Source organism: Apium graveolens, chromosome 4 (assembly GCF_009905375.1).
Source record: "Apium graveolens cultivar Ventura chromosome 4, ASM990537v1, whole genome shotgun sequence".
Taxonomy (NCBI): Eukaryota; Viridiplantae; Streptophyta; class Magnoliopsida; order Apiales; family Apiaceae; genus Apium; species Apium graveolens.
This window is the reverse complement of record NC_133650.1, coordinates 195,350,467-195,366,222: the sequence shown is the minus strand read 5'-3', so window position 1 is coordinate 195,366,222 and position 15,756 is coordinate 195,350,467. Positions and strand designations below refer to the sequence as shown.

The 15,756-nt window shown below is 37.5% G+C and overlaps 1 protein-coding gene across 1 annotated transcript in view; it reads left to right on the top strand.

Annotated features, from left to right (window-relative positions):
* LOC141719260 (uncharacterized) overlaps positions 1-11,444 on the top strand; it is a 54,684-nt gene extending 43,240 nt beyond the window's left edge. Inside the window, exons 4-5 of the mRNA XM_074521633.1 lie at positions 10,372-10,842; positions 11,166-11,444. Of these exons, the coding sequence (XP_074377734.1) occupies positions 10,372-10,842; positions 11,166-11,444 (750 nt within the window). The remainder of the gene's footprint in view (positions 1-10,371; positions 10,843-11,165) is intronic.
* The last annotated feature ends 4,312 nt before the right edge of the window (positions 11,445-15,756 follow it).

The following is a 15,756-nucleotide window of genomic DNA, read 5'->3' as shown; positions in this document are numbered from 1 at the left end:
TACAAAAACACAAATAACTCGAGTATAAAACATCAAGTCAAGCCTTTATAGGACATATAAGTGGACATAAATGCCACTTAACATCCAAATAAATCCATGTGTAGTAGTTGCAAAGGTTCATCAATTATTGAATCAAGCTTCTTTCTAAATGATGACTTGATTTGCTTTCCATTCTGACATACATCACACCGTCCATCCTTTGAGAATTCCACTTGAGGAATACCTCTCACCAAGTCTTTCCTGACTAGCTCATTCATAGTCTTGAAGTTAAGGTGAGACAACTTCTTGTGCCATAGCCAACATTCATCTTGACTTTCCTTCCTAAATAGACAAGTGATAGATTCTGTATTTGATGAGTTGAAATCAGCTAAATACACATTCCTTTTTCTCACTCCAGTGAGAACCACTTTGTTGCTTCTCTTGTTGGTCACAACACAGGCTTGAGAATTGAATGTTACTGAGTTGCCCTTGTCACAAAGTTGGTTGATACTCAACAAATTATGCTTGAGTCCATCCACTAGGGAAACTTCTTCAATGATGACATTATCCTTTAATATCAAGCCATATCCCACAGTATAACCCTTGCTGTCATCTCCAAATGTGATACTTAGGCCAGCTCTTTCCTTGAACTTAGTGAGCAGGGTAGATACTCCAGTCACGTGCCTTGAGCACCCACTATCCAAATACCAAAGATTCTTTCTGTTTCCCTGCACACAAAAAAATCAAATCAAGTTGATTTTGGTACCCCAAGTTTCCTTGGTACCTGTTTTGTTAGCCTTTTTCTTAGGTTTCTTAGGCTTGTCCTCATTTGACTTAGGCATTTGGGGTTCATCATTAGTCAATTGAGTAGAGTCTTTAAGACCATTCATCATTGCAGAATTATCATGCACAAGCTGGTTATCATGAAAAGGCATATTCTGTGCAAACATGTTATTCCAATATGGCATGCTAAAAGGCATGTGTGGCATACTGAATGCGGCATAGTAAGGATTTTAAGCAAATGGCATATTAACAAAATGTGCATTCAAATTATGTGCAGACATAACATTAACAGGAATTGTAGGCATGTTGGGAAATGAAGGTGGTGCAGACATGGGAGTAGGCATAACAAGTTTGCAATTAACAGACAAGTGATTAACACTACCACACTTAACATGGATTTTTCTTGGTGCATATTTATCAGGTGTGTAGTTGCTATGTTTGTTAATTCCTACTTTCCCATTTCTATTTTTTTCCTTTTTAATTATGCTTTTACTTTAATTTTCTCCAATTTGTCATTCAGTTGCTTGATAGACAGATGCTCTACATTGACTCTCTTGTTATTGTTCACTTGACTTGTTTCTCCAGGAATTTTAGTTAGCTTAGCTTTGCTAATAGGCTTTTTCTCACTCGACGGATGCTCCTTTAGATCTTTCGACGGATGACATTCATCATCCGTTGAATCCACATCTGTAGAAAGTCCTTCTACTAAATTAGAATCTAGTTTCTCCTTTCTCTTTTTCCAGGCTTCATCACAGAAGGATTTCTGATAGGAAATAAATAAGTCCTGATTACGTAGATAATATTGCATTAATTACATATGATTTGGGCTACAAGGCCTAATAAGAAGATGTATGACATTCAGACCAAAAAGGTTAACACATTGATCAGGCCTGATGGACCAGATCAGGCCTGATGGAACAAAGAAGGCCCAAAACCCTGAATATTAATTAATTTCGTAATTCATTAATAAGGGAGAAAAACAACTATTAAGATGAGTCCTAGTGGGGATATAAATCCTTGTACTTTGGCCTCCAAGGAACCTCATGGGATAAGGAATCAGCTTCCTACTTCCTAGGACTCCAAAGTCCTCTAATTCTGAGACTGGACAACCAAGTCTTTCAACCCAAGTCCAATTTAAGGATTCCCAACATCTATATAAGGGGTCTCACCCCACAAATCAGAACTACATTTTTTGACTTGATCCTTGGCAATCAGCAAGGTACGTAGGCATCTTGTCAAGGCAGATTGAGTCACGAAACACAAGGTACGTAGGCATCTTGTCAAGGCATCTTGTCGATGAATGCCATATTGAGCACATTCCAAGGGAGGAAAATGCTAAGGCAGATGCCTTATCAAAGTTTGCTTCATCTGAGATAGAGGAAAGTTCAGGAAGTGTGTACTACTGTGTTCTGAAGACACAGAGCATTGATGTTAAGCTTGTAGCTCCTATAGGTGTGGGGACGTCATGGATAGATCCCATGCAGACCCATATTCAAACCGGTTGGTTGCTAAATGATGCTACTGAAGCACAGAAGTTGGCTGTTCGAGCACTAAGATACTCCTTGATAGATGGGATTTTGTATAAAAGATCTTATGTAGTTCCCTACTTAAGATGTCTCAGGCCCGATGAGGCACGGTTGGCTCTTGAAGAAGTGCATGAAGGTATTTGTGGGAAACACTTAGGGGGCAGAGCACTAGCTCATAAGATAACCCATTTAGGCTTCTATTGGCCAGAATTGATGGTCGATGCCAAGGAGTATGTGAAGAAGTGTGACCGCTGTCAGAAGCATGCACCTGTCGTTAGACAACCCCCCGAGATGCTGACCTCCATCAACTCACCCATCCCCTTTTCTATATGGGGAATGGATATACTTGGGCCTTTCCCCATGGCCATGACATAAAGGAAATTCCTGATTGTAGCCATTGATTATTTTGCTAGGTGGATTGAAGCGAAGCCTTTGGCCAAAATCATAACTAAGCAGGTTGCACAATTCCTGTGGGAAAATATCATGTGCCGATATGGAATTCCCCGCATCCTAGTCACTGACAATGGAACATAGTTCAACAATGAGGAATTCAAGAAGTATTGTGAGGATAATGAAATTGAATTACGGTTCACCTTTGTGGCTCACCCGCAAGCCAATGGGAAAGCGAAAGTGGCGAATCGAATAATCCTGGATGGACTAAAGAAGAGGATCGAGAAGTCGAGGAATAATTGGGTTAATGAAATAATCCCAATTCTATGGGCCTATAGGACTACCTGTAGAGTCACGACTGGAGCAACTCCCTTCATGTTAGCATATGGGGCAGAAGCAGTTATTCCTGTAGAGATATCACATTCCTCCCCCAGGATAAAAGCTTTCAATGCTGAGGAAAATGAGGAAGGGCAAAGGTTAGCCCTGGATTTAATTGATGAAGTGCGAGATGAGGCACATGCGAAGATAGTGGAATATCAGAAAAAGGCTTCATTCTACTACAACCTGAGGGTTAAAGAAAGGTTCTTCAAACAGGGTGACTTAGTCTTGAGGAAGGTGGAAGCTTCTGGTGTAGGGCAGAAAGGGAAGCTTGCCCCAAATTGGGAAGGGCCATACAAGGTCAAGAGTGTTCGGGGTAGAGGAACCTACAAGCTTGAGACTATGGATGGTTTTGAAGTCCCGAGAACTTGGCATGCACAAAACCTGAAGATTTACTATACGTGAAATGGTTGAGCACGATTCTCACTTGTCCAGTGACAAGTAGGTTGAAAAGCACCTTGAAGCTTTGCTTGCTTATGATTTACATATTTTAGTTTTGTTTTGAGGTTTATTAAGACTGGTGTAAGGGATGAATCCCAACAATTTGTGAAATTCAGAAAGTTTTCAAAATATGTTCCAATAACAAGACAAGTAAACTAAATGCATAAGATGAAAGCATAAAGTTCAATAAATAAAACTGGTTCAAATAAATAATATAAATTCAAATAAACAAAGTCTCAAAGACAAGATAAAATAGATAAGCCACGCAGGGCTGGAAAAGCTCTAAGGAGCAGAGGTGCCCTCCACATCCATATCATCATCTTCGCCGCTCTCGCTGGAAGCCTCAGTAGTCCCGAAGGAGGAAGAGCTATCATCTGCAGTAGGCCTAGAAGATGACTCGAGAGGAGGAAGAAGCGGGTCCTGAGGAATACGATCCGAGACGACCACTCGGGTACGGAACCTCTGTAGCAAAGCCTCATCTTCAGGGCAAATATAGTCCGCTGGGTTAATTTCAAGGCAAGCCTCGTTCACGGTCCCAAGGGCCGTGTCCCAGCCAGTCCTAAAAAACCCAGGGAACACTGATCATCCCACACCCTCATGGACTGGGTAAACTCCTCCGAGTCTAAGTAGTTGTCAATCGCCTTGTCCTTCTCGGCCCTAAGGACAACCAGCTCGGCTTTGGAATCTCCAAGCTCCTCCTTCTTGCGCTTAAGCTTTCGCTCCAAAGCGGGGTACTTCTTCTGCTGCTTCCTGAGGGCATTGTCAGTTTTGTCAGAAGCCCTCTTCCATGATTCGGCTTGCCTCACAGCGCCATGGAAGTAGGCGTTAGACTGAAATGAAATAATAAACAGAAATGTAAGGCAAGTGAATGCTACAAGAAAAAAAAAAGTACAAACGTAAGAAAGAAAATTTTCAAGAAATAATCATACCAAGGCTAAGGACTGAGCTCCCATGAGCTTTATCCTCTCCAAGTCAGGAGTAGCCACCACATCGGTGAATTCCTTGGGAGTTACGCCATGGTAAGGCCAATCCCAGGCGTGCTTCATGGATCCAACCACGGTATCCCCTCGGCGGAATCCCCAGAGAGGCTGAAAGGTGCCCATAGCAGCAGAGACAGGAGCAGCAGTAGTGATAGGGGCATTGTGGCCCTCAGCTCCCTCAGCTGGAACCTCCACCATGGGCTCCTTGTGCTTCCATAGGAAGCTAGGCTCCGTTGCCTTTCCTCGAGTATTCAGGCCCGCAAGACGAGCCTTCTTCATCCTGGAAGTCTCCTCAACGAGAGGCACATTATCCTCGTTGATCTCCTTAGCAGTTGCAAAACAAGAGAAAAAACAAAATAAGTGGTGTCAATAATGCATGAAACAAACTAAAAATGAGAAGGGAAGAAAAATACCCTGTTGAGAAATAGAGGATAGCCCCACGTGGATGAGGGAGAAATCCTCTAAAAGAGTCCAGCTGATAGTGGCACCATCATCCCAAGTAAGTTCATCATAAATGATAATTTCCTCGGGGGTTAAGTGAATGGATTTGAGGCTACCATCACTAACCTTCCCGAAGGAAGATCTGAAGAGGGTGCCCCAGTCACCATTCTCCCACCTTAACCCAACAAAACTATTCCTCTAATTTTAGTTATTGTCGGGAATGGAGGCGCTGTTATAAATATGCTTACACTTGGGCCTTTGTTTAACGTAGACCCAACCACAATTACCAGAAGAACTGTTGTAACATTGAAAAACCTTCCTAAAAACATCTACGGATAAGGGAAAACCTCCCCTAAGACAACAAACCATGAAACATAAAATGTTCCTCCAGGCGTTTGGAGGAAGCTGACAGTGATTTATTTGTAAATCAGCTAGGAGGTGAGGAATGAAGGGATGAAAAGGAAACCTAAGCCCAACATCAAGGGCATCTGTGTAAACGAAAAGAGTATCGGGTTTCCAGTGGCAAGTACGGTCGCCACCAGAAACTGGAACTAGCCTAAGGGGAGGACGAGCCTAAGGGGAGGACGAACATTATAACGTGCATTTAACTTATCATAATCTATATTGTGCCAAGTGTTGCAATGATTAAAAGAGTCGAGATGTGCAGTGGAGGGACATTCGTCCCCCCTAGTATTAATCATATCTATCAAAGACATGTAAGAAGAGCGGATCTCGACATCCTTACCTCGTTTTGAAGCTGAGGCAATCTTGGCCGCTCTCTCAGCACCTTTGTCTGCCATTAATGGAGGTTGAAGAAAACCTTGAAACTTTTGATGGAAAAGGAGGCCAGAAAAGGCTAAGAAAGTAGCCGAAAAATTCTTAAGAAGGAGAGTGTTGAGAGAGGAGAGGGATTTTGGAGAATTGAGTAGGAGTGAAATGAGAAGTGTGAGGGGGTCACACTCCCACCTCACTCTTATATAGGCGGAAGGCAAAAATGGGCCTAGAAAGCCCATTTGGGCCCAGAGTCAAGAAAGTTGTGGAATTTTCTACAAGATGTTGGAAGAATTTTGATTAAACATATATGTTTGAAAACATTTTGGAAAAATCCAAAAAAATCTGGAATTTGGGATGTAAATGCAGGCCCAACCCAAATCTTATTGGGCCTAGGGATAAAGCAAGCCCAGCTCAGGGCCCAAACTTAAACTTTTTAAAGAAAATGAAAAAATTAGAAAAGCCCAGTTGAAATAATGGGCCCAAGATAAAGCCCAATCCATATTTAAATTAAAAACCCAGAAAAGGGCTCGGATAATTGAAGTTATAGACCCAGCAAAAGGGCCAGATTAAAAAATGTGGAGCCAAGTCTTATTGGGCCTTGAATTAATAAAAAGCCCAATTAAGGGATGCCCCAAAGAAAAATCATAACAGTCTTGATCTCATTCGATCAGGATGCTATTTAAATTTCTAGTCGAAAGGAGGAGGTTGAAAATTCCTTCGACCAGAGCTAGGCCCATTCGACCAGAACTTCAATATAATTCCTGATCGAATACTTCTCCTCGAAATTGGCTTCGACTTGGGCTTAAAAGGATAGTTAATTCAGTCAAGAATATAGATCCTGACCGAAAAGGGGAGATTCTTGATCGAACACAAAAAAAAGCAAAAAAAAAATAGGTTGAAAATCCTGGCCGAAGTTCGACCAGGAATTGAGGTCGAAAGCATCCTGCTCGAAACACTGTCGACCAGGGAAATTAGAAGGCTAATTCGACCAGGATCCTGGTCGAACCAGGTATAAAAAAAGGAAGAAAAAGATGGAAATTCCTTAAAATATTTTCTGAAAAAATAAATATTTTCAGGACAATGAGGAATAAATCCCAGAATTAAGGAAACAATTCCAGAAAATTCAGGATAAATCCCAGAATTAAGGGAAAAATCCAGAGAATTAAGGAAAAATCCCAGAATTAAGGGAAAAATCCCAGAATTCAGGGAAAATTCCTGGAAATTAAGATAATTCCTAAATAATAAGGATGAAAGAAAATCGGTGTTAATGTGTAGGTCGCTTCACACTTTACGCAAAAACGATACCCTGTAATGGAACAAGTAAACTTAACTTCTGAGAAACCTATCCACTGTTTCCCAAAAGTTGGGGGGCAAATGATAGGGAATAAATAAATCCTAATTACGTAGTTAATATTGTATTAATTACACTTGATTTGGGTTACAAGGCCCAAGAAGAAGATGTATGACATTCATACCAAAAAGGTTAACACATTGATCAGGCCTGATGGACCAGATCAGGCCTGATGGAACAAAGAAGGCCCAAAACCTTGAATATTAATTAATTTCATAATTAAATTAATAAGGGAGAAAAATAGATATTAAGATGAGTCCTAGTGGGGATATAAATCCTTGTAGATTGGCCTCCAAGGAACCTCATTGGATAAGGAATCAGCTTCTACTTCCTAGGACTCCAAAATCCATTCTAATTCTGAGACTGGGCAACCAAGTCTCCTAACCCAAGTCCAATTTAAGGACTCCCAACATCTATATAAGGGGTCTCACCCCACAAATTAGAACTACATTTTTTGACTTGATCGTTGGCAATCAGCAAGGTACGTAGGCATCTTGTCAAGGCAGATTGAGTCACGAAACACAAGAGCAGTCAAATCGAGCCTCGAAGCTCACATTCCTTAGTGATAAACACAGTAATTATTATACCTTAGTTTTTGATCCATATAATTCTATACCTTGAACTTTAGTAATTTGAGCATGGACATCTCTAGATGATTTCCATGCCTTAATTACTTCCTATTCTCGTTCAAGATGCTTTCTTAAAATCTCCTTTTTCTTTAAGGATTCAGTTAGTTCATCTTTAGCAATCTTGCATTCTATCTTTAATTTTTTCAAACTCAACAAATTGAATCTTTAGCACATTGTTTGTTTCACTTAAAAACAAATTATTCTCTTTAAGTTTGGTGTTTTATTTAGTGAGAGACTTGAGTGTGACACGCAGATGGTATAATTTAGTAGACATGTCATTTATGGCATCATTACAATCAGCTTTAGATAAATGTGCTAGGTTAGCGGTGATTACCTGATTGATTGATGAACTAACCTCTGTTTCATCTAATTTGACCATAAGTGGTAGATTGACATAGCTTGTATCTTCATCCTCTTCTAATTCATCTGCAGCCCAGTCATTTTCTTGTGTAATGAAAGCCCTTTCCTTTTGCTTGAGCAACTCAAAATATTTCTGTTTGTAATCAACAGGCTCAAACTTCTTTTTACCAGAATCAGACTTTCTGCATTCATTAGAAAAATGACCTGTTAAGCCACACTTGAAACATTTGAATTTGGACTTATCAACCATGTTTCTATTTGACTTAGCTGCTCCAAAATTCTTCTTGAATTCGAGCTTGGAAAATCTCCTGAATAGAAAAGCAAGATGCTCATTTATGTCATCCATGTCATCTTGACTATGATTGTCTTCATGATCAGCTACTAGCCCTTTTACCTTGTCTTCACAAACTCTATGGTTTGGTTTAGATTCAACATCTTCAACCTTTGTCTCCTTCTCCTTATCTTGCTCAGCAACCAATGTAATGGATCCTCCCTTCTTTCTTCGTTTCTCCATCTTCTCATCTTGCTCTATTTCAAGCTCATAAGTCTTTAGAATCCCATACGGTCTATCCAAGGTGAATTTCTTATAATCTTGAGAATTTCTTAATGAGATTGCCATAGACTTCCATTCCTTTGGCAGATATCTAAGGAATTTGAGGTTTGAATCTTTTGTTTGATAGATCCTTCCATGCAGTTTTAGAGCACTCGGTAATTTTTGAAATCTACTGAAAATGTCAGTGAGTAACTCACTTTCTTCACTGTGGAAATGCTCATATTGCTGAATCAAAAGTGGCATTTTGTTTTCCCTTACTTGCTCAGTTCCATCACATATAATTTAAATTATGTCCCAGACATCCTTAGCAGTTTTGCAGTTTATGATGTTGTCAAACATTTAACCATCAACACTATTAAACAAAATGTTCATGGCCTTTTTATCCTTATGAACTTGTTCAATATCAGGATCAGACCATTCTGCTTTAGGCTTTGGGATAGATGGTTCATTTCTTGTAGCAGCTCTCATAGGGACATGTGGACCTTTCTCAATGCAGTCCACATATGCTTCATCTTGAGATAGGAGATGCAGGTGCATCTTCACCTTCCAATGATGATGGTTGTCTTTGTCCAAAAATGGAATTTTTACTCCAACATCTTTTCTGCTCATCTTGTTAGTTGTTGTGATCTTTAAACTCTTTGTTCTTTAAGAGCTTGCTCTGAGACCAATTGTTATTCCCAAACAATCTAAACAAGAATTACAGAAGGGGGTTGAATGGAATTCTAGCTTCTTTTGGATTTCAAGAACAGTTTTTCTACAAATAAATAATTATGTTTGATTTTGTAATAGTGCGGAATGAAAGTAAAGTAGAAATCAAAACATAAAGCATTTAAATACAAGTATTTAAAAACTTTCTGGTGGATTAAACTTTTCCACCAGAGATATATATTAAGTAGAGAACTCTGTGTTACAAAATGTACACAGCTGCTTACAAGTTGAACAACAAGAATAGAGAAATTTTTTACAGATTTTGCCTTATCAATTTCTCTAGTAATTGCTTACTTTTTTAGATATAATTCAACTTGCTACCCTTGGTTTATATATCACCAAGTTACATGATAAAAAGACAAGATAATAAGATAAACTATTTCTAGTCTAGTTACATGCTGCTACACTTCTCTTTCCACCATATTTGAATATCTTCTGTTTAACATGGAAATGGAAATGCTTCTTTTGTTCTCTAAATCCTGAATTAGGCTGCCACATTCCATTTGCATACAATCAACGCATGTGACTCTCAAGTCACTGTCAACTGCACTTTTGAATCTGATCATCCATTGAAACTTTGGTTGATCATCCGTTGAAACTCAAATTGATCATCCGTCGAGACTTATGTTGATCATCCGTTGAGACTTTGTGAATTATCCGTTGAGACTGTCTTCTTGCCATTTGACTCCATTTTATTTATACAATATTACAAGGGATTTAATATTTATAATTATCCATCCTATCTTGCATATCATTCTAGTAGTCAATCATGATTCAAATATTCTACAACATCTAGTTCACTAAGTTACTTAAGTATGCAGAAATGTGCTACTAGTCTTATTGATACATAAGATACTCGTTCAACGGATGTTGAATTGATCATCCGTTGAAAGCTACGATTTTACTTAAATAAAATCTACTAAGTATTTTGTTCAAGTTATCATCAAGTACACAACATATTCCTAATAACATTAGGTATGCCAGACTTGAGAAAGTTCTAGAAAAGGAAAGAGAGGTGCTTAAAACATGGAGGACCTCTGGAAAGAAAGTTCATGATTTTATTAGTAATAAAAACTAGAAAGAATGTCTTGGTTATAACAAATTTGATGATAGAAATATCAATAAATCCATCAATAACACTACTCCAATTAAGTTTGTTGGAACTGATAAAAGTGGAGTTGAGTCTGTCTATGAATTTGGTTCTACCTCTAAGAACAATGCTGAAGAAAAAGATGAACCTAGAGTCCCTACTAAAAGGAAAGAAGATCCTAAAATGCAAGAAAAGAAATGTAAAAATATAGGACTTCTCTCTAAGAGACAGTTAGACAAGAAAATATGTGAGGTAACTTCTAAAGCTCCCAAACCTAGGTCTAAGAGAGGTAGAAATGGAAAACAAGGAATAAACAAAGCAAACAACTGTAAGTACATTCCTAATGCTCCTAGGAAAGCTTGTTTTAACTGCGGTAATACTAATCATGTTGCTATTGATTGCAGGAAGCCTCAAAATAAAGTTTCTAAAATTCCCGATTTTGATATTAGTGGTAGATCAGTATTATACAAACCACAAAATCCTTGTTCTCACTGTGGTAGTAGTTGGAATTCTATTTACACTTGTAAAGATTATCATAGTTTGTATCACAACAATTATCACCCTTTGCAAAAATTCAATATTTTTTAAATAGAACTGCTAAATTGAATGTGCATACATCTTATAGAGTCAAAAATGTCAAGACAAATCCTGATGGAGTAAATCTTGATGGATCAAATCCTGACAAAAAGTCCGCTAAAGTAAAAATATATAAGATGTCAAAAAGGATCCAACAAGTGCGGGTTCTTAAAAATTCTGACTGATTTCCATATTTCTGATTACAGGAAAACAAGAAGAATGTGCTTGTCTTGGACAGTGGTTGTTCAACACATATGACTGGAACTAAATCCCTTTTTCCAGAATATGAGGAGAAATATGGCCCAATAGTTTCCTATGAAGATGGAAATGTAGGAAAAATACTGGGATATGGCAATATTATCATCGGAAATGTAATCATGTCAAACGTAGCTCTAGTAGATGGACTGAAGCACAACTTGTTGAGCATTAGTCAAATCACTGACAGAGGTTTTATGTCGTGTTCTATGATACGCACCGTGAAGTAGTTCATAAGATCACAAAGAAAACTATTTTCAAACATTATAGACATGGAAACATTTATGAAGCCAATGTTTATGCAAATACTGATAGTCCAGAAACTCTTCTGGTAACCAAAGCATCAATAGATGAAAGTTGTACTACACCAAATATGACCTATTGTAACCCCCTCCAAAAATATGTTACCCCAATATGTTACCTTAGCTATGCTACATATGATCTAATGTAACATTGTGATTTTTGTTTTACCTTAGCCAAAAACATGATGTTACATTAGATATAAATTGTTATAGCTTGTAACATATTTGTAAAAGTGTTAGCTTAGGGTATTAAAATATAAATATAATATATTTTTAAGTTTAAATATTAATTTAATTTAATCTTACAAGAGTGTTGATATGAGTACTCATATATATGTTTCAAAAATATATTATATAATATATTATAAATATTTAAATTATAAAGATAATAAAAAATATATAAATAATTTTTTTAACAAATTTCTTATTAAAATTAAAATATATAAATATAAAACTGATTTTGGCCTTGTAGAGCGGGACAATTTGTTGGGCTCATAGCTGAAAATTTTTGGATTCAAATTTAAAATTTGGGCTCCAAATTTCAGTGACTTTGAAATTTTTCGAACAAACATACCACCAAATTCCCTCTCTTTCCATCTCTGACCTTACTTTCCCTCTCCCTCACCTCTCTCTCGCCAACCTCCCTCTCGCCAAATTTCGCCGCCATTTTTACCTATCAATCCTCCTCGCTAATCTCAACATATTAATCTGTAGGACCTCTCTATTAGTTAAATTAGGACTTTCTAATTAGGGTTTCAGGTGCTTCAATTGAATTGGGGATCTAATTAGGGCTTCCGGTCTTCATTCAATTAGGGCTTCAGGTGAAGGTGTTCGTGTTCAGTTGAAGGTGTTCGTGTTTGGTTTTCAAGTGTTCGTTTTCATTTAGGGCATCCAGTCTGCATTCAATTAAGGTATTTTTCAATTTTTAGGGCTTTGTTTTTATTAAGGCTTTGTAAATATCCTTGTTATTTGCTTTGTTTGATTTGGAATTTAAGGTGTTTATCCATCCGTGTTTCTCTCTCTCTCTCTCTCTCTCACTCTCTCTCTCTCTCTCTCTCTCTCTTTCTGTGCGTTCTGTGTGTGTGTGTGTGTATGTGTGCCTTCTCTCTCTCTCTCTGTCCTTCTCTGTCTGTCTCTCTCTCCCCCCCCTCTCTCTCCGTGTGTTTGTGTATGCATTTGAATGTTTGCCGTTGTGATTACAGTGCGTTTTTGTGTATGTGGATTTATTTAATGAAAATTCACTATTATGTTGTATTGTCCTTTCTCAATTTCTTTCCTAATTGCTTGTAGATATTTGCTTGTATGCACTCTGCGTTTTGACCAAGTATTATTTTTGCACCAAAATGTACTATTTAGAAATAAAAAAATGGGTCCATGATCTGTATTTTAGGCAATGTTAGTGTTTGGATGCTTTGGGTAGAGTTTAAAACTGTTAAAATAGTGTTTGGATGCTTTGGGTAGAGTTTAAGACTGTTAAAATAGAAATAAACAAATGAGTCCATGATCTATTTTTGTATGCACTCTGCGTTTTGACCGAGTATTATTTAAATTAAAAAGGTTTATATTTACTGTGGGGAGAACTACCTAATTCTAATAAATAAAAAAGTAAAAACTCAAATGTAATAGCTTATATTTGAGGTGGACTGCATTTGTTGATTAGAAAATACTTAACCTTTATTTGCAATCAATTTAATAACTCGGTGTAAATTACTATTTCTTAAACTTATATTGGATGACCGGTCTGCTACATGACTGAAATTGACGGCAAAAGACAAAACAAAGAAGGAAACTCAATTATTCATCCAGAAATTCTGAATTTGCCTAAGACCTTGGAAGACAATGTCATAAATAATCTAGGTAGAAAAAAAGGGAAATAAAAAAACAAAATGAATAAAGATACATGAATAAAGAATTTTCTGTTTAAGTGCTTATAGAACTTGACATTTATTTGAAATTATTTAGGTTGTATGAATAGATAATAGAATATTATTTAGGTTAAAATGTATACCTAAAATGACAACTTCTTTACTTGAAAACTTTGCGAATATAGGTTTATTATGTTTGAATGAGTATACAAAAATTAAATATTGTACATTATGACATTTTGAACTGTCGTAATTGTAGTGATGGATGACATGCATGAAATTTGGATAAACCTTCCAAAGTTCAATCAAGGGTATATCAAGGGGATAAAGGCATTTATTAGGTATGCCTTCCCCAAAATGGTTGTAGGCGATGAAATGACATGCCCTTGCAAAAACTGTAAGAACATCACGTGGCATCGTCAAGATATTGTCTGCGATCATCTTATCTGCAGTGGTCATGATCCATTGTATGCAAAATGGATCGTAGAACTTTCACAATTCGGCATCCCAAATTCTACAAGTACTAAGGATAGTGGTCGTAACTTAGGTAATGATTTAGATTTCGGAGATAATTCAGAAAAGAAGTTGCATCGTGCTAATGGACCAAATGCAGATGCTAGGAAATTTTATAGCCATCCGGAAGAGGGAAAACTTCCCTTATTTCCAGGTTGTAAAAACTTTTCTAGATTAGGTTTTATTGTCTGACTTTATTCCTTGAAGTGTGTTCATAGAACTACGGAGTCAGGGTTTGGGGAAATATTAGAGCTGATCAAAGAAGCATTTTCAGAGGAAAATATACCCTTCTCTGTCAGTGCTGCGAATAATAAAATTAGAAATTTAGGTCTCGATTATAACAAGATTCACGCCTGTCCAAACAGTTGTATGCAATATTGGGGTGAAACTGAAAAGAAAGAAAAATGTTGAACTTGTGGTCTTTCAAGGTGGGTTGTAGTTGAAAAGTCAAACACAAATGACGATAAAGCACAGAAGATACCTCGCAAAGTCCCTAAAATGTGATTTGATATTTCCCACTAAGACCAAGGTTACAGGGATTATTCATGTGTATAGATTTTTCAAAACTGATGGTATGACATGTACTTGGACGTAAAAAGGATGGCAAATTTAGGCATCCTGCTGATGTGGAGGCTTGGAAGAAAAGGGATGCCCTTTATCCTCAATTCTCCTCAGAAAGTAGGAACACCAGACTAGGCCTAGAAGCTGACGGATTTAATTCTTTTCGTTCGATGAATATTAATCATAGTACTTGGCCAATAGTTCTGGTACATTACAACCTTCCTCCTTGGCTATGTATGAAGCCAGAAACCTTATTCTTTCAACTCTTATATCTTTTCCAGAATTCCCTAAAAATAGCATTGATGTGTACATGCAACCCCCATTCACCGAGTTGAATGAGTTAAGGTGTAGAAACATACGATGCTTCTACTGATCAGACATTTACCTTACGTGCAAGTCTTTTATGGACAATAAACGATTTCCCGGGCTATGTAATTTTATCCAGATGGAGTACGAAGATGTATTTAGGATGTCCTGTATGTAATTACGAGACCTCTTCAATGTACCCAAAACATAGCAGAAAAGTATGCTACATGAGCCATAAAAAATTTCTTTGTCAATGACACAAATGGAGGTTCGATAAAAAAAAGTTAATTGAAATGGGAGAGCCTCCTGCAACTTTATCAGGAATAGACATCGAAGAGTTATTGGTAAATTTTCAAAATGAGTTAGGAAATAAGAAGAAGGGGGTAGGAAGAAAAATGGTGAAGAAGGTTGATTCCCCTTTCAAGAAAAAGTCGATATTTTTCAGTTTGCCGTATTGGAGTCAGAATTTACATCGGCATAACCTCGATGTTATGCATATCGAGAATAACATTTATGAGAGCATACTTGGAACTATATTGAATATTCCTAGAAAATCAAAAGATCATGTCAATGCTCGTTCAGATCTGGAAGAACTTGGCATCAGGAAGGAGCTTCAACCTGTTAAATCAAGTGATGGTAAATACCTTGAAATCAGAGCTGCCATATTTGACATGACGAACGATGAGAAAGATCCATTTAGTAAGGTACTGAAAAATGCCAAGTTGCCCTATGGTAGTGCATCCAATATTGCTCGGTTTGTGCATACCAAGGAGATAAAAGTATCAGGATATAAGAGTCATGATGCACATTTTGTGTTGCATCATTTATTGTAGTCTGTGGTTAAAAAATCACTTACACCCGTGGTTTCCATCCCTTTAATCAGATTAAGGGCCTTTTTGAGAAGTGTTTGGAGCAAAGTGATCGACTTAAGTGAGATGAAGAGGCTGCAACAAGAAATTATGAAAATTCTTTGTCAATTTGAGACTGTATTTACG